The 23,970-nt window shown below is 30.4% G+C and overlaps 1 protein-coding gene across 10 annotated transcripts in view; it reads left to right on the plus strand.

Annotated features, from left to right (window-relative positions):
* Positions 1 to 23,512, plus strand: part of LOC107443665 (ectonucleoside triphosphate diphosphohydrolase 3) — a 104,611-nt gene extending 81,099 nt beyond the window's left edge. For all 10 annotated transcript variants that reach the window (XM_016057620.3, XM_071188242.1, XM_016057613.3 and 7 more), the window contains 7 exons: positions 2,143 to 2,308; positions 5,919 to 6,134; positions 8,803 to 8,943; positions 14,007 to 14,156; positions 16,584 to 16,691; positions 19,281 to 19,409; positions 23,059 to 23,512. In XM_016057620.3, the coding sequence (XP_015913106.2) occupies positions 2,143 to 2,308; positions 5,919 to 6,134; positions 8,803 to 8,943; positions 14,007 to 14,156; positions 16,584 to 16,691; positions 19,281 to 19,409; positions 23,059 to 23,256 (1,108 nt within the window). In that variant the 3' untranslated portion in view covers positions 23,257 to 23,512. The remainder of the gene's footprint in view (positions 1 to 2,142; positions 2,309 to 5,918; positions 6,135 to 8,802; positions 8,944 to 14,006; positions 14,157 to 16,583; positions 16,692 to 19,280; positions 19,410 to 23,058) is intronic.
* The last annotated feature ends 458 nt before the right edge of the window (positions 23,513 to 23,970 follow it).

Genomic DNA, 23,970 nt, shown 5'->3' on the forward strand with positions numbered 1-23,970 from the left:
TTTTTTTCGAAATAAGCTATGTAACAATTGTACGTTTTTCTTTCTTTGAAAAAGGAACCCTCCTTTTAAAAGGAGGCTTGGCACAAAATAGGTAAATATTTAATGTCATTGTAACAAAAATTGAATAGCCAATTTATGTTTTAAAGGTAACTAAACATTTTATATTTCAGGTTGAAACAAAATTGTCTATTTTAAAAACAAATTATAGTCACTTAAGTAGGCAGTTAAAATAACGTGTTTGAAAAAATTTCATAATTATCAAATAACTTTTTTTTTATTTACAATGAGATGCTGTGATTACTTTTGTTTCAATTATTTATTTACAGAAATTATGCGGTGCTTGAAGGAAAAAAAACTATACTGCATGCGAGCTGCAAATTTAATATTTATCTCTTTGGAGTGAGCAAAACGTAATATGTTGAACTCTAAGCACTTTTTTAAAAAAAACTTGACAGGATTAAAAGCTAAATTAAATCTAGACGGAAAAGCTTGTTTCCGGGAAGATAAAAATATCCATGACTACCAATTTACAGTAATAACATACATAAAGGACTGTATTTTTTCCCTAAGACAAATTAAATAGGGATGAATAGTTCGAGTTTATTTTGCCGATTAAAATCAGCTATAAATGGAATGATTTTGCTACCAATTTTTCTTCTTTTCCGTCTCACTTTCAGCTTGCATCATACGATGGTTTTCATTTGCAGCAAAATTTATTAACACGTTGAGTATGAAGTTTTTTTTTAAGAAAATCCCCGTCATGTCACGCGCGCTGCGTAGAAGTGGTCGTATTGTATTATAGCAACTCGAAACGCGCAGCTAATAGAGTAGAAAAAAATTATTTTGTAATAAATAAAAATTAAACAAATTTTCAGTAATTGCTTAAAGCAGTGTAACTTTATTTAGTTTTTAATCATATTTTACACTATCAATCACCAATGACTGACGCGAGCTACAGTCACCGTTGACGTACGTGATATTCAACAAGCTAAATAAAAACATACATTTTACTACAATTAAAAAATATTCCAGGAAAAAATACAAGCAGGGCTTAGCAAACATGTATTTCAACATTCCCTGGTAGACACTCCGAAAAAAAGTAATAATTTATGACTGATTGTGTATTAACAAATTATTACATAGTCATATTCAGACTTCCCACGATCTTGCTAATGGTAATATTTTTTCCTCTTTAATCAATGAACCTTAAAAGTTTTCAAAACATCAATACTTTCATGTATATGTAAAATCCATTTTTAAAAAAAATAATGCAAAAGAAAGAAAATTTTCCCTAGCATTCAGTTTTTTGAAGGCTTGTGAAAGATCTCTTCCCACCCATATATTTTCTTTAAAAATTGTGGTGGATACTCAATAATTGTCTCCTTTTCCATGAAATTTTTCGATATCAATTATCAATTTAAACATAGAGATATAGGGCTGGGATAGCCTAGTTGGCAGGACACTGTTCCTGATAACTGGAGTTCGAATCCAGCTAACCGAAAACTCCCCGTGTAGTGAATGATACTGGTGCACGCTAAATCTGTCGAGTCACAAAGCTCTCCATGTTCCCAGTAACAAATTATACCTTTAGGGGTACTGAATTGGAGATGGATGATTCTCTGGTCCAGGTCAAAATTACGAATGGATCTTTGAATGGGTCCACCCTGTAAACCGGTATGGTGTATGGTTGTGGCAGAAAGCGAATTCTTGGACATAGATGGCGCCACTGAAAAACAAGAACAATTGCACCCCCTCTGCCTTAATGGCCGACGACAACAACAAGATGCAGATATCAATTTAAACATGCTTGTTACTCTAAACTAAATTCAGTGGTGTGACAGCCCATGGAAAGCAGAGGCCTACTGTACCCATCTTGACCTCAGACTCGAGAGTAGAAGTTCTGGTTAAGTGATCAGCCGAACGCAGAAACCCTGTGTTTAGTCCTCGGAAACTCACTGTTAGTCCTCGAGCATGCTTGGTTCTCATTTTATCGACCCACTGAAGAGATGAATTGCTACTCCAAGTTAAAAGCTAATAATAATCGGATTTTATTTATATGAACGCACTTTTCATGAAATTTTTACAACATATAAAAAAACTTTTCACGAGTAAAATCAAATACATGTAACATTTTTATTGCAGTTTAACTAATCCAGATCGAGTCGACGAAATATTGGAACAACTGAATTTGAATTTGACAAAAACTGGTTTATCTGTGGAAGCTATAGAAATCATTTCAGGGAAAGATGAAGGAATTTATGGTTGGATTGCTTCGAATTTTCTTCGAAAAACGTTAGAGACCCCCCAGGTATCCCATGATATTATTGTACCTTACTCACTTTATGTTTCTTAACGATACAGAGAAATCACTTTAAAAATTGTTCGAAAAAAGTAAAGACACTACGAGATTTTCATATCAACTGAAAAAAAATGATTCATTGCTTGAACTTGAATTAATATTCTAGTGAGCGTTTTATAGATACGCTTAAAGATCTGACAAACGAGAATTCTCTTGCAAACAGTTTCTTTTAAAAGATAATATACAGGGAGTGGACCAACTAATGGAATATATGAAATAGAAAAAGACATATATAAAATCTTTACAATTGAAATAAAAATGAAAATATAAATGTGTGTTATATTTTCACTTTTATTTTAATTGTAACGATTTTATATATGTCTTATTTCTATTTTATGTAAGACAAATTTGGTTTCAGCTGCCTTGTGCGCTTTTCCAATTTGATTTAATGTTTCAATGTGCTTATTTACCCCTTATGTATTAAAATTGACTTCGTAAATTGAATGGATTTTATGATTAAATGGAATATATGCTAACACATTTATATACTAGTATACATTTATATACTACATACATTTATATACTAATATAATAATACACTCCATGCTAATATAATAATACACTCTATACTAATACATTTTTTTTTCATATTTCTCAAGAAATACTTAATCATTTTATAACTTCAGAAGATCATGCGATTTCTCATACTTACCAATGAATTTTAAAGCTTTTTAGAGGTTCGACGGAGCGACAATGAATTACAAACGGAAAATAGTGTTTCTGAACACCCTATGCCAAAAAAAAGTGGCGATAATTTGTAACTATTGCTTTGGTTATTCAATAAAATAATTTAATTTGTTACTTACCTTGGATTGGCCCAAAGTGCAAGGTAATAATATTATACTGAATAATTTAAAGTATATAATTAATAAGGTTGATATTTAATTATACAACTTTAATGATTTTAGAAAAGTAACATTTATTTTAAAAAAAGAGAGAGAGAATATGATTTGCCAGTTTTCCACAGTTTTTTAGCCACGGATTTGCCCGAATTGGATTTGCACATGGTAAAAATATTGATAAAAAAGGAAGTTTTTAGTAAATTTATCAATAATAATGTTGTAAGCGATTCGTGTAAAAGCTATCATGAAGATCTGAATCAATATTGAATTTACCAAGATCTAAATCAAACAATGACGATAATCTACAATGAATTTATTTCTGCTCAAATTTATATTAATTAAATTTATGCTGCTTAAATTTACATGAATTTATATTATTAATTTGAATGTTCTCCTGTGACCTAAAAGACTGCGGTACACTTCGCTTACTTTTCCTAGTAATTCTTAATGATGAAAATCCCACAGTTTCTAAAGACGGGAAAAACCCTGTAGTTTTAGGAGTTAAACCCGGAATTTTGGGAAATATTGAGAATTTTGGAGGCAAATAAAATGGCTAATTTTAATATAAATTGAGAGATTAATGAACGTAATATAACCACTGCAATAAAAAAATCTAGAATTTTTATTGATATACATCAATTTAATTGCAATGGTTTTAAATGTGTTTTTTTTTTCTAAACACGTCAATCCTGCATTATTTTACATAAAACTAAATTTAATAGTTTTTTCTTTATTAATTTTAAAAACTACTATATACTTAATAACTTAAAAATTTATTCGAAAAATGTCAGCTTTAAAGAAATGCATAATGATTACTAAAAAGAGAACTATGTATATTTATAAATTTCTTACTTTTTATATATTTATAAATTTCTTAAGCAACGTATTAAGAAAATAGCATAATGCTGAATGTTAATTTTTAAATTTTCTATCAAATAAGTAGCAAAAAGTTAAAATGTTTACAAGAAACTAATTAACTTATTAACCATGGTTCTTCTCGTGAAAAGAATACTTCCGCTTAAAAATGAAAACGTTTTGTTTTAAAGGCCCTATTAAAATTCTTTAGAACCAGCATTTTCAAAATTTCCTGCCAAAAAAAAAAAAAATTATTTATTTCCGAGAATAAACCGAGCTTTTTTCTTCCACATCTCTTATAATTCTGAATTGTGTTATTATCGTTATTTTATTTCTGAGGCTGTAACACTTTTTTAGGGGTAACCCTTTTATAGTAATTACTTTTCAAAGAGAAGATAAAAACTGTAATTAATTCCTCATTTAACACTATTTTTATTTTATTTCTGTTCGTTAGAATAATCTTTTTAATTTAAGATTGACTCTGTTATTCTTTTTAACATTTGAAATATTTCTATTTTTTACGCAAAATGTTTCACGTGTTACTTGAGTTTTTGGTTCTTTTTTTTTTTCAGTGATTCTTAAGATATAACTTTTTGAAAAACATAATATATTAAAGTGTGTTAAAAATCAATTACTTATTATTTACTAGAAATATAGTTTTTTTTCGGGGAGATGGTTAGACGTGTATGATAAAATGTTTTGCTTAGCTTTTTGACATAAACTCAAGGCACCAAAATACATTAAAACATATTAACTTTCGGTTTTTCATGTTGCCAATTTAGGAATTTTAATTCGTATATATTAAGAAATTAAGATGTATCACGAAAAAAAAATTCCAAAATTCAAAATTTGAAGTTGATTTAAAAATTTACGTTTGCAATAATCACATATTAATCAAAAAAATTTTCCAAATTGAAAAATATTTAGATCGAAAAGGGACTTAAGATCGGAAAGGCACTTAAAGTTTAGTTCTTTCTGGACAAAAATGTTATCTTTAAATTGTTTTTAAAATCCTACACATTTTTTTTTAATTCAAAAATTTTTGGTTTCGAATGTAAAACAAACAGTACACGAATATATTTGAAATGTAACATTTAGCTCTGTCGGAATATATGTGAAGACTTCTATAAACTCATATTTTCAATTTTGATATCCAAGTTTGGTTAAGTTAATTCCTGGTTAGAGTTAGGCTTTCCTTAAAATTCCGGGAAGTCTAAATGTTACGCTTCATAAATATTTTTTTTCTGTTCCCTTACAGTTCTAAATAATAAAACCGAAATTTAATAATGTACCGTTAATGTTAGGGTATTAAATAAAAAAATAAAAAAAAAGAAAGAGTTTAACAACTAAAATTTTACAATATAAAAGGTGGCACGTGATTAAAAAGTTATAGTGGCTTGCAACCAGGCAATTGTAATAACCCAGTCAATTGCAGAAAAGCAGCAATCTAAAAGAAAAAGAAACAGGGATGGAAATCACAACATACCTTCAGCTTAGGGAAGATCACCTAAAAAAATCCTTGGTCTCAAGAAGAAGGAACACACAAAACATTATGTTTTACTTAGAAAACCACTCACAGTTTATTTTTCTTCTTCAAAAAATAAAAAACAGACATGTAGGGTCACCACAAAACATTTTAGTTGATGTGCGAGAAGTGGAACTGGTGGACGGCAATTTATTTGTATTTTTTTTTTAAATTTAAGTTTTTCTCATCCAAAAAATGAAATTTTCGTCCTTTTCTGGGACACGTAAGTATTTTTCAATTAGACAAAAAGAGTTTTTAGGTGACAACCTCTTAACGGACATGAAATTTAGAAAAAAAAATTCGTGATTGTGCATTGTAAAATTTTATTTAATTTTAGAATCCTGATTCATGGGTGCCTACTACATATGGATCTTTGGATATGGGTGGAGCATCTATGCAAATTACTTATGCTTTACCAAAAGATGAAGCAGAAAACGGAACTGATGTAACAGAACTTGAACTGTATGAAACAACTCATTACTTATTTTCTTTCAGTAATTTGTGTTTTGGAAGACAAGAAGCTGAAAGAAGACACAGATCATTATTAGTAACGGTATCTATAGTTTTGATATCAATAATTATTACAATAAAACCTTTTTTTAACTTAAAATAACTTAAGAACGGAAAAAGTACTTAATAATAACTTTGCAATTTACTTAGGATTGTATAAGATTGATTAAATAAGAAGAAACATTTACTGACCGAAATATTGTTAAAACACTACAATAATTATAATTTTTTTTTGCTTCTTATGGAATTAATAATCCGGATTATAGGGATTGTAGTGAACTTTTGTAGTGGTCTCTACCGTTTAATTAAAGTCATTTTATACGCTGAGAGTTGAAAATTTGATATTTCATTTATCTCTAATTTCATTTCTTCAGTGTTGGTTGTCCAAATTTAAATTAGAAAGTGTTGGAAATGAAATAACGGCATTTTTTAAACATTATGCCAAATCTAAAGTTTGCATGGTCTTCCTATTTTAACTAGGGCGAACAAGTTGCCCTATATGGAAAAAAAAATTCGGCAACTTTTTCTCGGAATTAAAATCGGTATTAAAGGTTCAGAATTTCTTTACCCAGGAGAAAATGAGGATTTGGTTATGAGTTTTTTGATACGAAATTGGTGAACTCTATCGAAGAATAATCTATCGAAAATCACTTATTTCTTCCATAGAATGTAAAAATTAATTGTTTTTAATATTTATTATTTATTTAGCCAGTTAATAAAAAGTTGGATCACTCTTTTTATCATACGGTAATTAAAATTTTAATCACTAATTTTATCATACGGTAAAAATAATTTTTTAATGAATTTGTGAACAATCGTGGATGAGTCAGCTCACTCAAACGGGTTTTGACTGCAGTTAAGAAAGTGAAATCCTGTGAGTTTTTCTTCTTCTTTCCAATAGTCTTCCCGACACTCGTATCCAATTTCATTTATTCTTTTCAATGTTGTTTCTAAGTTATTTTTTAAGCAAATGAATAATTCTAAAATGATCGGCTTTTTTAACGAAGCTAAAATTTTTGTATGAATTTTCTAAATTTATTGACGCTCTTTCATCTAATTATTTATAATTTAAAAAAACTTCAAGAAGATTTTTTTTCATTTCTACTACATGAGATTTTTTTTTCTCAGATCTTAAACACTTTCGTGTCGTGGATTTCAAATTTGGTTTCTTTTTACAAGCTATAGTTTTTATGCAATTTAGTCAGGATTTTTTAAGATTACCTCGAATGTTCCCCTTTCTCTGGTGCAATACAGTCCATATTATTCGACGCATTCTAAGATTGCATCTAAAAGTAGAATTATCAGATGATACTATACAGCATTATTGTTTTTACGTGACTGAAACCGGTTTATACTTGTATATGATCGTGTATCAATTAGTCAATGCAATTCGTTAAAGAAAATAATATAATAATGCATGTAGGAAGCATATAAAAAATCTCCTGAATAAAAACCCATGACGTATGTGTTTAAATATAAAAATATTGCATATAAACCCGTGCAAAACATGTCATTATTAAAACACTAAAGTGCGTCGAATAATTTGGTTTAATTACTATAGCATACTAATATAATACCAGATATATCTATATTTATATAATATATCGTNAATAATGTTTTTTTAAGAATATTTTGATTATTCAAATTAATAGATTTAAATTTATTTGTAATAATAAAACAGATTTTCTTTCCGCTATAGGGAATTTCAGGATTACATTAATGAATAATAATTTTCCTTTTAATTACTGTGATTATGATATTTTGATTGAATATATTTTAAAGACATTCAAATAATTCGGCGGATATTGAAGCCAGCATAAATAGGCCTATGCGGTGAAATTTAGGATTTTATGCTCCTAAAGCATACAGATGGCAGCATCTTTTTACAAATTTTTACTCATTGAATGTTTTTTCTGTTTTATTTTTTCAAGATTTTCAAAAAAGGGGTCAGCACTTGATTTATTTCTAAAGCTTTCTTAATGATTTGGAAATTTATATTTTGTTTTGATGTGGCTATTCTATCTGTAACTTTATATTTATTTATTTTTCTTATTTATTTATATGTCTTTCTTTGTGTACTTTTAAGTCATTATTAAGACTTACTTTGTGATTTTCAGTCATTTATTTATCTTTGCATTAACATTTCAATTTTTCTAATTGCTTTTTCTTATTTGATTTTCCATTATGGGGTCTCGGGGCACTATTAACTTTTGGTTTCACCACTGACAACGGAAAGGCTCCTGTGAGTTAGCAAGCAGTGTGTCCCCTGATGAAGTGTTGTCCCGCTAACACACGTATCCTAAAATTTTTATAATTTTTGTTTTCTACTAGAATTGTTTTTCTGACTTTATAGATGTCTAGATTTTTTTAATATTGGTCCTATATAAGGCCAATATGAAGCTTATATTGACTGAAAAATGAATCTAAAATATCTGATGATTCTATAGAGGGCCTATATGGGTTGTAAAGTGGCTGTAAAATATCGGGTGAATCGGACAATTCTATGTAGGACCCATATCGGAAAAATAACGGCCCTTTGAACCCCTACTGAGCCGAAATTCGGGAATATTGGTCCAATAAGGACCTAAATTATTTTGCTGTTAAGGTGCTATGTTTTAAAGAATTTTGCTGTTAAGGTGCTATGTTTCAAAGGAATTGTACATTCAGACAAATGCGAAAAACAGTGTAATTTAAAATTATTATTTTTCCAGGACATTACAAAGAGGAATTATACGGATCCTTGTTCCCCATTTGGTTATGAATACGCAGTTTTAGGAAGAGAATTGTTTGAACGTCCCTGTACAAAAAGCAAAATTTTTGATGCACAAATCAAGGAAGATCCAAGTATATTAGTAAGCATGTCTTCTTAATATTCCGATTCTTCATATTTTTTTAAAATCTGTAATGTATCTACCCAGGGCTAAAGAGAAGAAAGAAGGTCTAGTTCATTCCGCTCTTAGAGCTGAAGCTACGATTTCTCTCCTCATGACGTCACTGTAAACACAGATCACGGAGATCGCTAGCAAAGATATTAAGATACTTTTTCTGGTTATTAGATTTCAAACTTTACATAATTAACTCATTATTTCCGTTCATAAACATAGTTCAAAAAAACTTTCTAGGCCATTATATTAAAAAAATACCATTTTAAACATATAAAAAATTTTTACTGGTTGGCGAAAATGAGATTATAAATACTTTATTTTAAAAAGTTCAGTTTTAACTTTAATAATTAAGAAAAGCATATATCGACACTTTCTTATCTACATAATCTTTGATAACTATAAGTTAGGTTAAATTTAGAATCCTGATTTTAAAGTATGCCGTTAATAGCGATTTGTTCATACTTAATCATTAGGAAGCATCAACCTTAAACGCTAATTACTGAAACAAAATAATTATTTAGGTTCATAATGATATTTGAAATTTTGAAATTGTTTATAGATATTTAAATTTAAGTTAATATAATTTAGAGATATTTAATTTTAAGAGAATATAATTAAAAAAAATCATGAATATTTAGAATAACTACATTAAAAAATATGTTATGAAATTAGGAGAATTCCAACTATATACTATATATTTTATTTATACTTTTTATTTACATTTTAATTTTCTTTGACTTTATCCATTTTTTAATTTTTTTCACCTGCCTTTCTTTTTGAAGTAACGAGGCGGTTTCTATTTAGATGGTGAATTTTTATAAAAGTTCTTAACTATGGAATAAACGTATTGTTGTTTTATATTAACTGTGTCATTTCGTTTGCAATTCGTTGAATCCATTCTTCACATAGTTGTTCATTTACTTTAGGGAACACGTGGAAAATTATATTTTTTCCTTTTGTGTTTCGATCAGAATTTTCGCAAGTTGCAGTCGCGCAAACTGGCATTTCACTAATAGTTTTAAATTTTGGAAATTCACTGCAATTAACTGAGGAAAATCATTCTATAAAACAACAAATGTCTTGAAATATGTCACAAAAAAGAATGCTCCAATATTAGTTTGAGCTACTTAGACCGAACGCTCCGTTCTTGAAGTCTAAGTGCAAGCTTGTGACGTCACTGGAGAAAATCGAAAGTTTGGCGCTGCGAGAGTTTCTTGAAAGGAGTGAACCAGCCATTCTATTCTCTTAGCCCTGGTAGCTACCACTACAAAAATACAATCCTAATTCACTAGTATATAAGGCATGTTAACTCGATTCTATGTCGGGGTACCTTTAGACGAAGGTTGGTAACAACTCATCCCCCCACATTGGTGACCTTCGGACGTGATGTGAACACGCCTACCTTGGCAATAACGCACGCTTCGATCTGAACACGCCTACTTCGATGAATGGTCCACATTAAACAGTTGACCTGTGACTGCGACATTATCCTCATGCTGTTACTACTCAGTTTCGGTCACACGCAACGTACTCGTAATCACTCGACTGCTAATAGCAACACAGGAGCGACCACGATCGTGAACTTAATACAGCTCTCAGAATCAGCACTCAAAAAGTACAGGGATCTTAATACAGCTCTCCTGGCTTCTCACAAAACAGCAGTGGTAGCCATTCATCGAATTCTATCACAGATATAATTCTGGTGGGAAAGTATTGTAGTGTATTTACCACTACAAAAATACAATCCCAATTCACTAGTATATAAGACATGTTAACTCGATTCTATGTCGGGGTACCCGTACATACACGAAGGTTGGCATTGTCAATAGCAATTCACCTCCACAAATCTATTTAGTGTTTCTCAAGTGATTTGCATGTTGGTAAGCAAATTTTCAATATATTTGGTAGGTACTTTCTTTGCATCGCACTAGAGCAGCACAATGGGCTATTGGCGACTATCTGGGAAACATCTCTAAAGATGATCCGAAGACATGCCATCGCAATTTTGATCCTCTGCAGAAGGGATGGCTCCTCTGCTTTAGTAGCACGACGCCCTGCGGGCGAAATCGAGCACTTTACGGTAGAACAGTTTCACAAGAACTGATACCGTGCACCTTCGGTCCCTACGCATTCTGATCAAAGTGGTCAACCACCCGCTTACTGACGGCAGCCAGTCATACTTGACTTCGGTGTGCTAGTGAGAGCTGTGTCTTTACGATTAGTCCACTGCGGGACCAGTATATTTGGAACAAATAAAAATGCAATAATTTAATTTAGTTTAAAACAAGATGAACCCTGTGTGTACGAGCGAAGTACAGGGTATCGCATGGATGCCGGCGTTAGTAACGAAAGAGTTTACCAAAAACACCAAATGAACAAAACACCGAATTGTCCATCAACAAGCAGATGGATTTTTAATGAGCTCTTTTGTATTCGATACAAAAATAATAAAATATTGAATGCATGCATTTAATTTTTCCAAGCATACGGTCTTCATTTTTAATATTATCTTAATACTCTGAAATAATAAAAATAGCTGTAAAATATTTTTTGAAAAATCAAACCACACATTTTATTATTATTTATTCATCGGATACAAAAAAAAATGGTGTACAGAGCGCAAAATAAAAAAAAATGGAAGAGCTTGATTAACTTTTGATCTAATGGGTAGAATTCTGTTAATAAGACAAAATCTTAGTGATTCGAGTGACTAACCTTAAATATACTAAAATATTTGTGAATACGATATTTCAAATTGCAAAATCACACACAAAAATGTACTTCTTCTAAATAAATATACGGTTTGTTAACCCTCAAACTATGGAGAGTAACATAGATAAGCCGTTGAAAGCCTCGTAATGTTTCCTACTGAATAGTATTAAAAAGTCATATTTTTAAATTTCTCTCAAACTGTTTGATGGATTTCGTACAAATTTTGGATCCTTAAAATTCAAAAATTTTTGCCCATTCTGGAAATAAACAGTAAAAAGTTTAAAAAAATTAAAACATTTTATTTTTTCCTTAAAATTATCAGTTGCATGAAAGACGCAACATGAACTTTCTTATCTTTCAACCACTTTCTTGCGGATTATATTTCCCACATTCCTTTTTAAAAAAAATTTCGTAATTCCATTGGTATTTTAAAATTTAATGTTAAGAGTAAACCATGGCAAAAAATTTCGTCTTCATGGTTTACTCTTAAACTTTTTATGCTCTTCCTAACGATACGGCGGTACGATATCAGATGTCATAATTTTTATTTTGCAAAACTTACCAGATATAAATTCTGTGAATTTTAGTTACCCTCATTGTAGGAATCTACAAAAAGCTTTTATATTGTTAAGATATTTGGCATCTTCCCTGATTATTGACACTTCAAATAAGTGCAATTGTTGTTCATTAAAAATAATATTAAACTTTTTACATTAAAAGTATAAAAATGGGATAAAAAAATATATATAACACAAGAAAAATATTTTTTTCTTATGATCGATTTATACGCCTCTTTGTCGCAGATGGAAATAAGGTCATCTTAATTAAATTTTCACAAATGGTAGATTCTATACCGCAGTATCTTTCTACAATTTGTGATATAAAACTTACCGTATTTCTATTCTTTTGTCAGACAAAATTATACCAATACAATCCCGGCAGTGTTTGAAATCTTGCATAAAGTTCTGATAACTGTTTTGGTAATTGAGTGAGCGTGAAAATCCGATAACTAGATCAAAAGTTATTCAGGGTGGTCAATTTATTTATTTATTTTTATTTTTTGTTATTATTATTATTATTATTATTTGCCCACTATACATCAATATCGGACCTACTAAGTTCCTAAGCAAGCAAATACTGATTAATTAGGATATTTAGTATGTTATAAAATATTTATGCATAATTAGCATATTTTTCCTCGAAAGATTAAAATCGATAAGTGAAAATCCGATCCGTTATTGTGTTCATTTTTCGCACTGAAAAGCCAACAGTAATAACTGGGCATCCAGCGATCCCTCAGCATTACTATGGTGTTTTATAAAGTTTTGTTATAAAATGCTTTTCATGCTTTTAGATGAAAAGTTCCTGATCACCCCAATAATTCGAAAGCACATATAAAGAGTTATATTAGAAAGAAAATTTATTTTATTTTATAACCGGTGTTGAACAGCTGACCCAACTCTGAGTTTACGATTATCAGTGTTCAACTGCGTAACCTTGTAATTTTGAACCCAACCCAGACGACAAGGGACCTCTTGGATTAAAAATCGGAGCAAACTTGTCTCCGTGGAAGATTTTTTTTAATGGAAGTAACCCGCATTTGTGTTGCATGGAGAGAAAAACCTCCCACGGTTACCCTAACAACAAGGGAGCCATAATCCATCTACTACTGAGGATATCTTACGTCAGCACTGTGCGAGCTGGTATCAACAAGCCACTGCTTGGACTTTATTTTATTTTATTTTATAACCGTCGTTGAACAGCAAACCCAATTTTTGGGTTTACTAATGTTCAACTCCGCAGCCTTGTACTTTTGAACCAAGGCAAGGAAATTCCTGGTTCTAGTATTGTGAGAACTCTGCGTTCAAGGAGGACTTTCTGATGGAACTAACCCGCATTTGCGTTACATGGAGAGAAAAACCATGAACACCTACCATAGTTATCCCGACGGCAAAGGGACCGTAACCCATGATCCGTCTACCACTGAGGATATTTAACGTCAACACTGTGGTCAGTGCGAGCCGGGTGTGGAATTCGTATCGACCAGCCATTCCTGGGATTCGAACCAGGTTCACCTCATTGTAAAGAGAACACTCCATCCCCTGAGCCATCCCGATTCACCGCCGCTAGGATTGGGTCACCTTTGCAAGGCTATGGGTGAAAATTAATAAGTGTTTACTGAATCAATGATAAAGTAACTATAATTATAACGAGGGGAGGCCTTTAATACTATAAGAGGGATTGTTCTTTCCTATATTTGTACAGAAAAATATCTATTTTTTAAAACTTTTTGACTAATTTTATAATTTCTTTGTCAGGATAAAAATTTTACTTTCACTGGTACAAGCAAGCCAGATAGTTGCAAAAGTGCTGTTTCCAAACTTTTAGATAATGATCTTTGTAAAGAAAAAGGATTTAAAGAATGCTTCAGAAGAACACATAATATTTCTAACAAGAATAAATTTTTGGTAGGTATAATTTTTTCTGCAATATTTACATCGTGTATCCGTCGTTGTGTGAACAGCCGACCCAATTTTTGGGTTTACGACAACTAATGTTCAACTACGTAACCTTGTCATTTTGAACCCAATCCAGATGACAAGGGAACTCCTGGACAGGGTCCGACTGAGCCTAATTGGGGCCAGGGGCAAAAACTTATTTGGGGGCCCCCTCTTCTTCAGTAATGAAGAACTGAACTTTATGGAAGTATTTAAATTTTTCACATCATTATAAATAACAAGAAAATTGACTAGAACCTAAAATAGCTATAAAGTCCCTCCCTCTCCAATGGTCAGACGAAAAATCGATCTGTCCATTTTATTGCTTTGCTGGCAATTCTATGTCCATTATGCCGAATGTAGTTTTCTTATTATTAACTTTGTCATCTAGCTGCGAAAAATTCATATCCTTGATGACATTAGGGCGGAATTCAGCTAACTTTACGCAATTACGATGGCTGAATTAATTCAATCAAAAGCCTGTATTTTTGTAAACACATCGGATTTTGCGATACGTAAAAATACAGGCTTTTGATTGACCAAATTTGTCCATCGTAATTGCGAAAATTTAGCTGAATTCTGCCCTAGAAATCCATGGATTTGCGAAGTATAAATTGTGTTCATACGATAGATTAATGAAAAAGCTAACAAGAAACTGACGGATTTTACACTGTACTGATATTTCGTTTAAAAAAGTTCATTAAAGAATGAAACGTAAAATAAACTTTCTATTCGATTTAGGGCCCCCCTCTGCAGTGGAGGCCCGAGGCAACTGCCCCATATGCCCCTGTCTTAGTCAGACTCTGCTCCTGGATCAAGTATTGGGAGAAATTAGCCTTCGAGGAAGACTTTTTAATGGAACTAACCCGCATTTGAGTGACATGGAGAGGAAGACCACGAGAAACTCCCACGGTTAGCCTAACGGCAAGGGGACTCTAACCCATGATCTGTCTACAACTGAGGATATTTCTCGTCAACACTGTATTCGGTGCAAGCTGGATGCAGAATTCATATCGACCAGCCAATGCTGGGACTCGAACCCGTTCACCTAATTGGAAAGCGAACGTTCTATCCCCTGAACCATCGCTGCTCACCGTGTATTACTGATAACTGAACTACTTGTAGGTTTGGAACTACAAGTAATGAAACAACTGCAGCCTCAATTCCTTTCATGGTTTATAGTGTTATAAGCAACATTTTTTTTAAGTAGTGTTGTGAGTAAAGCTATAACAAAAACATGAGTAGCGATTCTTGGCAATTATTTTTAATGTTAGTTTAGTAAAGAAACAAATGAAATAAACTTTTGTCATCTTACGTGAATTCCATCAGCAAACGCAACGAGAATGTCCCCGAGTGATTATTTATCAATTCACTCATAATGTAGATTATGCCATATCAAAAAAATGCACGATTTCAATAAAATAGAACATATTTTGCACAGTAATTGTAAGTGAACTGAGAATAAAGTGAATCCTACAGCAAAATTCATGAAGAAGTGACTACATTTTGAATTGAAAACACTTCGTTAACTACATTTGTAGTTAACTACAAAAAAAAAAAATTCTACCACTGGCTACTTGACTATAAATTGGTGACAGATACCTGGAAAACAAAATGCTAGTAAGGATATTTCATTTTTCTGGAAAAGTATTGCCCGTGTTTTCCAGATTAGTAACAAATTTGAAATAGCTGTTTTCGTGGAAGCAACATTGCGTCGATGTGACTTTTATTCTGAACAAAAAGCGTGTTTAAGAGGACGCCATAGCGCGGAGGAAAATTTTCGTCGCAAATTCTCTCTCTCTATGGGAACATGAGGGACTTTGCGACTCGACAGATTTAACGTGCATCAGTCACCATTTCACTACACGAGAAGTTTTCGTGAACCCACGAACTCTTGGACACGGGCCCAATGCCCTACCTACCAGGCTATCCCGGCCCTTCACTACACCATTTTGTAGGATCGGATCCTAAATAATAGTTCTCCAACAGTTTGTCTTTCACAAATGGAGAAAATAAAAATTGACATGTTTTATCTAACTGCCCCAGTAAGTGTTTATTGACGCATTTCTTGTATTGAAAAAAATTTTACTTTCATATGTTTTTCACGAGATATCTCTATTTTAAACAACTTGTACCTAATTTTCATTTTATGATTACAACACCATTTGTGAATCAAAATGCAAAAACTTTTTTTTTTGAAGGATCGAAATTTGTAATTCGAAATATGTGTATTGCGAACCCCAGGGAGTGAGTTAGAAGCTCGAGTTAGGAATTTATCTTTTGAAAACATTGTATTTTAAGATTTTTGATTCGAGACATATGTATGCTAAATAAGTACTGTGAACAATTGTACAAAAAGGTAAATCAACCAAAATTAGTTCATTTCTCCTTTTATAGGCATTTGCAACTTACTATTTTACAACAAGTTTCTTGAATGTAACTAATACAACATTAGAAAATTTTATAAAAGTAGCTGAAGACTATTGCTTGAAAAATGAATCAGAGGTATATTATTTTCTTTGTTTATATAATCCCTCCCATAAATTTTAGAACTTTCATTTATGCCTTTAGAAGTCATGCCAAAATTGAAGTTAAGAAAAGTATAAACATTAGGAGTCGTTAATCTATCTAATTACAAAGTGGCAAAGAAAGGATTAAACATCAAAACCAGTTTGATTGCCTGATAAAACTTTCAATTTCTAATAAAAATTTATTTTTTATCTTCCAGAATAACTTTTGATCCCAGTGATCAGATCTTCATGTAATAAGACTCAATCTTTGAGCTTAGTTTGAAAGTATTGAAAGTGTATATAAGTGACTGCACGTCCGAAAGGCTGATTTTATTTTATTTTATAACAGCCGACCCAATTTTATGGGTTTACGACCCCGTAGCCTTGTAATTTTGAACCCAATCCAGAAGACAAGGGAACTCCTGAATCGAGCATTGGGAGAAATTTGCCTTCGTGGAAGACTTTTTGATGGAGCAAATACGTATTTGCGTTACATGAAGAGGAAGACCACGAGAACCTCCCACGGTTAGCCTGACGGCAAGGGGACTCTAGCCCATGATCCGTCTACCCCATACGCAGAATATTTTCAAATGTTCTGAAACAGGACTTATTAATTTATACAAATGTTCTGCAAGCATTTCACAGCGAAAAAAAGTCAACTTTAAGTTAAAATACTATATTTTCATTTATTAAAATACAGGATCATTCACAGATACACTATATTATTTTTTAAACCAAGGCAAACATTCTTGATTTATTACTTTTTCAATCACTTTTGCAGTACAAAATTTTGTTAATGACGATGATAATGATGAATTATTAATAAAATGCCTATGATTTGAAGATCCGAACATTAAAATAAAGGCTGCCTTGAAAATCTGTAGAAGAATGTATGAGATTAGGGTTCGGAATTATTCTGCAAGCCTACCGGAGGCAGGTGGGCGGGGAAGGGGGGTTTCGCAGGAAAACGCTGTTACTTATTCAAGATACTAATTGATCTGCAGGACTTCGTTTGTTCTGCGACGTACGGCACAGTTTTAGGCACTTTCTGCTTCTGGGCTATCTCCTAACTATTATTAATAATAGTTAGTACTCCGAACTATTACTTAGTTAGGAACAATAGTAATTTTAATTATGCTCCTAACTATATTATTCCTAATAGTATTCCTACTGCTATTACTAACTATTATTAACTATTACTCCTATCTATTTTTAACTATTATTAACTATTTTAACTATTATTAATAATAGTTAATAATAGTTAATAATAGTTTATTTTTAGTCAAAAATACTTTACTCCTAACTATTACTTAGTCAGGAGTAAGAATAAATACTATTACTCCTAATAGTATTACTACTAATAGTACTAATAGTATTACTACTATTAATACTATTACTACTAATAGTACTCCTATTACTAACTATTTTTAATAACACTATTTTAAACTATTATTAACCCTTAACTATTATTAACTATTTAACTAATTTTAACTATTATTAATAATAGTTAATATTATTAACTAATCAATAATAGTTAGGAGTAATAGTTTATTTATAGTTTAAAAAACTAGTTAAAAATACTATGGTTAAAAATACTCCTAATAGTATTACTACTAGTAGTACTCCTTTTAACTATTAGTAGCAATACTATTAGGAGTTATTAAGTATTATTCAATTAACTAACTATTTTTAATAATAACTATTACTCCTAACTTATTAACTATTTCAACTATTAATAACTATCTTTAACTATTATAAACTATGATTAGCTTACTAATTTTTCTGAGTAATAGCACAATAAATTATCTCTTAATAAATTATCAAGAGCACAAATTATCTTTCTTTTAATAACATTCTGCCATTCTTTTATTTCACCTGGAATTTAACAACGCTTAATTTTTTTATGCGCTATGCAGCCTCCAGCAGTGTGTATATATATTTAACTTGTTTTTCTTAATTTTCTTCGGTTTTTTTTCGCTTTTTGTATCTATTTATTATGCTATATATATATATACGTCGAGCGAGTGACGTAGAAAATAAGAGAATAAAAAATTTTAACGCAACGAGCTATAAATTTTTCAATTAAAGGATTATTTTCAGAGTTAATATACAATCATTCTTTGAAGTAAATAATAATTAAGAAAATCTCACAAGTTCCCTATGAAACGCATTTCTACGTCACCTGGCTATAAAATACAGGGATTGATAGCAAGATTTTTATTTACGTTATTTGAACGTCATTCAAAGATAAAAATATCTTAATTTGTTTAAAAACATGAAGCCAAATAAACTATTAAATAAAATCAGCATACTTAGATTAAAACTCCTAAAACTAATAAAAAATGTAAAAAAAATTCGAAAAAAAATTTTATTATAATTCTGGGGAGTGAGTTATAGACAATGTCAACCTTCATCTATGAGAAGGTACCCCAACGTAGAATCTAGTTAACATGTCTTATATACTAGTGAATTGGAATTATATTTTTGCAGTGGTAGACGCATTATAATAATCAAGAAAAGAACAAAAACATGCGTAATTTTTTTTTATTTGTGTTGATCATTTTATGTTAAAAAATTTTTACAGGTTGAAAAGATTACGGAAGAAGATTACGGAAAAGAATATTGTTTTAATTCACAATATATTCAGGAAGTCTTAACAACAGGATTTGGTTTCACTCCAACAACATGGAAAAATATTGAATTTGTAGGAAAGGTTAGTAAATCTTTGTAAATGAAATTTTTATTAAAACAAAATTGAATCATGAAAAACAAGAATCTTTATAGTATTAAAGCTCATAAGAAAATCCAGAGACAAAGAAAATGCTGAATCAATTTTCATTTTTCTTTTTCAGACAAAATGTAATAATTTAAATAACTTTTGTAAGAAATGCCTACTAATATTCTCATATATACTTTAGAAAAGAAAAGAAAATGCCACTCCTTGGATAATATTCATTTTAAATTCAATTTATGAAGTTTTTAAGTAGATTGCATCATCAGGGCTAGGATGATAATGTAAAATTTTTAAATTCCTTAAAAAATGCAAAACCTTTAAAAACCATAAAAAATGACCTAAACTTTAAAAATGTTCTTAAAAATTTTCGAAACTTATTTTATATTAGTTTTTTTAAAGTCATAAATTGAAGCTTGTATTTATAAATTCAGTTAATAAGATCACTTAGTTAATAAGAAAACTAAGTTAATAAGAAATAAGATAACTTATGAAATGTTTAATTTATAAATAAATAAAACGTAAATAGGAAATCAACTTTTATCTATCCTCTTCATAAAATATCAGAATATGTGTTCCTTTTAATATTCATCAAATTGAAAGATTGCCTCGTCTTCAAAAGTAAACTTTTTATGTATTAAAAAATTCTGTTTAACATCAAAACTTGCTTTAGGAAAATTTCTGAAATAACAAGATTCAATGAAAAAAATAATACTATGTACAGTGCGCAAAATAAAAAACGGACCACCCTTAACTGCTTCACTTACCAATTTTTTTGAGAAACAAAAATTTCAAAAAATTAACATATATTTTTATGTCATTAATAAATACAAGGAACTAAAACAAAACATAATACGCAAGTTCCAAGTTGAAATTTTAATTTTTTTACGTGTAAAAAATATTTAATTTACCATCAGTTTACTATCCCAAATTATCTCGGACAAATGAAAAAAAGTTAAATATTAGTCTTTGTATATGTTCACATCTTCATAATCTGAAAAATCATCTGCATCACTTTCACTTTCGCTCGCGAAAACCATTTTTTCGCCTTTTTTTTTTCCTATGTAAATTCATCTTCTTCTTCTTCGTCTTGGCCACTACAGCCTGCGACAGGCCAAGGCCGTCCCAATAAGTCTTTGCCATCTTGATCTATTTGTGATATGGCCTTCCAGTTAGTTATTCCTATTATCTTTAGGTCCTTCTCAACTGCGTTCAGCCACCTAGTCGGTGGACGGCCCCTTTTTCTTGTACCTTCTGATTTTAAAAAAATAAAAATAAAAAAAAATAAAAAAAAAAAAACTTTTTTTTTGCGGGGTTTTGGTCTTCAGACCTGTTAAGGTCTCCCAGCGATTGAATGCGATTGGCCTTAATAACATGAACTATGTCTGGTTGTTTATACTCTTTAAATAACTCATGATTGTAAACGGTGCGCCATCTGTTATTCTCATAGATTGCACCAAAAATTCTTCTAAGTATCCCTCTCTCAAAAATCATCAATTTATTCTCCTCTTTTTTATTAAGAGTCCAGCACTCACTACCATATAGGATCACAAGCCGTAGGAGTGCTTTGTATGTGTTAATTTTTGTCTTTTGTTTAAGAAATTTACTTTTTAGTTGGCTTTTTAAACCAAAGTAGCACTTGGTAAACCAGTTTCAGTATTTATGTCATTTCTGCTGGTTACAGTTGTCACAAGATATTTAAATTAATTAACAGCTTCAAATTCATAATCATTCACATGCAAAAAGCATTTGCCTTAGTGAGCCCTCTTGTTCTCTCCATATATTTAGTTTTGTCAGCATTAATGGTTAGATGTAAATTTATCAAGCATCGTCTATACAATTGTACAAAACACGTCTGCAGTCCCACAAATAGCAAAACTCCCAAACATTGGCAAAATTCTAATCACAGCAGATTATTATTTTTTGTTTTGCTTCCGGAGGAATAAAAACGTGATAAAACAAAACTTATTGACGAATTCTGCTATGCCCGAGTTAACGCGGGATAATCAGGGAAGCGATTAATGATTTTTGATCTAATCATCGAATCTATACGCTCTAGGACTCAATGGTTCGAGAGGGTAACTTCAAATATGCAAACTTATTAGAGCAGAAGTTACGAAATCAGACACAAAAACGTACTTTCTCTGAATAAATATACCTTTGTTTGGATAGATTCGGATTTCTGACCCCAAAAATAGGAGGTGGCTGCAATCTGGGAAAAAGGGTCACAATTGTTTGGTCAGGAGAGTTAATGTTAATTTTTATTTTTTGCGTATTTCTCCTTGTCTCGAGAAATTTTTAAGCAAATTAAAAAAATTTGCACACAATTATAAAATTCGTTCATGCAAAAATAATTCCATGCAAAATAATAATTATGTATAAACTGAATAAATAGTTCACTTTTGTGCAAAATTAGAAATTTTATAATTTTTGAATGGTTTTAAAAACGATACAAATGTTAAAAAAACTTATTACAATTAGATTCAGTAGTTCACAAAAACATCTGAAGATATTTTGTTTAAAAAAAAATTTCTGTTGATTTGTCGATATTGAAGTACATAAAAAACTCATTTAAATTTTAATCTAACATATATTTTACAATAGTACAGCGTCTTATAAAATCATGCATATCTTTTTAGGTATTTGAAATTTTTGAAAACATTCATAAGAAATGATTCAGACACGTCAAAAAAATATAGGAATAAAAAAGCAATATCTTTAACAATCCATTTCACTCTTTTAAACTTTCCGATTTTATTTAAACTTTACTCCTGCGATAATAAGGTTAACCAGCTTCTATACTACTGCTAGTATTTTAAACATATACAACTGCAATTAAATAAAAACTAAGAATTTTATCAAAACACTAATAATCAAGTTTTAAGAAACTTTACCTTGTTCATAGAATAGTTTTCTAATAATCTTTCACAACCTCTCTTCTATCAAATCTATAGATTTTTTGAACTAAATTAACTCAAAGTAAGCTTCAAAAATAAAAAAAATACTGAAGAATTTATTCTTATAAAAGCATTATAGCGAGTAACGAAATACAACGTAAATAAACGAAGCAAGAAAGAAACAAAAATGTTGCCACGTTTTCGATTAAGATTCAAGACTATTTTTTTCATTTTAATAATAATAATGTACTAATAACAAATAATTCTATGTTTATATTCACTTAAAAGATAGTTTTAAAAGTATACATTTGGATTTTAAAATGAATAAAACGCAATAATTAGGATTAATATGTTTTCAGGAAAACAAATAGAATGTCTGCGGAAAAGTTCATTTATTAAGTATATAATGCAATTGTTATTCCAGAAATTGATAAAATAACTTTCCTGTGAAATGTCCTCTTTAACAAACTATTCTTTAAAACAAAATGCATTACAGTAAAACACCATATTTTTCGTTTAATTCGATAGAGATTTTTTTTTCCATTAAAATAACAGGGAGAGAAGGAAAGTAGAAAATTTCCACCTCGAATGACTCACCAGTCACATGATTTTATCATTGGGACAAAAAGCAGTGCTTGATCTACCTACATTACAGCTCTATCATTATCCATAAAATGTTCTGATGAGTTTCAATCAAATAAATCAATTCATTAAATGTATGCTTTTTATTCCAGATTGATGGAAAAGACGTTGGTTGGTCCTTAGGGTACATGATTAATGCAACAAATATCATTCCAGTCAAAGATAAAACGCCAAAACTCATATCTGCAACTGCATTAGCAGTTTGTCTTGTTTTATTCATAATGATTGTAGTTGGTGCAATTATATTCATTCTAAGGAATCGGGATCGGGCAGATTACAACAGTGCCTGAACTCTCATTTGTTTCATCAAACTGTCACTTTATAAATGGAATGTATTCAAAAGAAGCATTAAAGAAGCCTAAAACCAATATAAGAAGAAAAAAAATTTCTTCAATATTTCTTTCAGAAACTGAACAGTGAAAAGATAGCAAATTAGGACGTTTAAAATATTTTGAAAACCTTCTTTCTTCAAATTCACCATTATTATGCCATGAGAGATTTTAAAGATTTACTTGTGAAGTTTACAAAATAAAACAGAAATATTTATTCTTGCCATTTTCTTTCTTTTATAAAACATAATATCGTAGAAGCATTGCACTGACTTCAATGCAATGCTATATTAAATGTCTAAGATTATGACCACTTTGGAAACTTCCTTTAATTTTTTTTTTAAATTTTATGTTATAGAACAGCAATATAATCATCAAATTTTTCATAATAAGAACAAACTTAAGGATCCTTGAAAAAGTGGTAAGTGAAAATGCACATAAGTCTTTACCACAACATATTCATAATTCGTTTCAAATTCAACTTACAAGATGTTTTAAACCACACTTAAGAAAGTAACTAGTCTATCCTAAACAATTTTATCAAAGTTCCATGAAACTTCAATTTATAATAAATAGTATCTAATTTTATGCAATATATTAAATTAAACAAACATTGAGAATTAATTTGTGAAATAGGCACATTTTTGATAACTTTTTCCTAACATTTAGTTTCAG

Source organism: Parasteatoda tepidariorum, chromosome X2 (assembly GCF_043381705.1).
Source record: "Parasteatoda tepidariorum isolate YZ-2023 chromosome X2, CAS_Ptep_4.0, whole genome shotgun sequence".
Classification (NCBI taxonomy): Eukaryota; Metazoa; Arthropoda; class Arachnida; order Araneae; family Theridiidae; genus Parasteatoda; species Parasteatoda tepidariorum.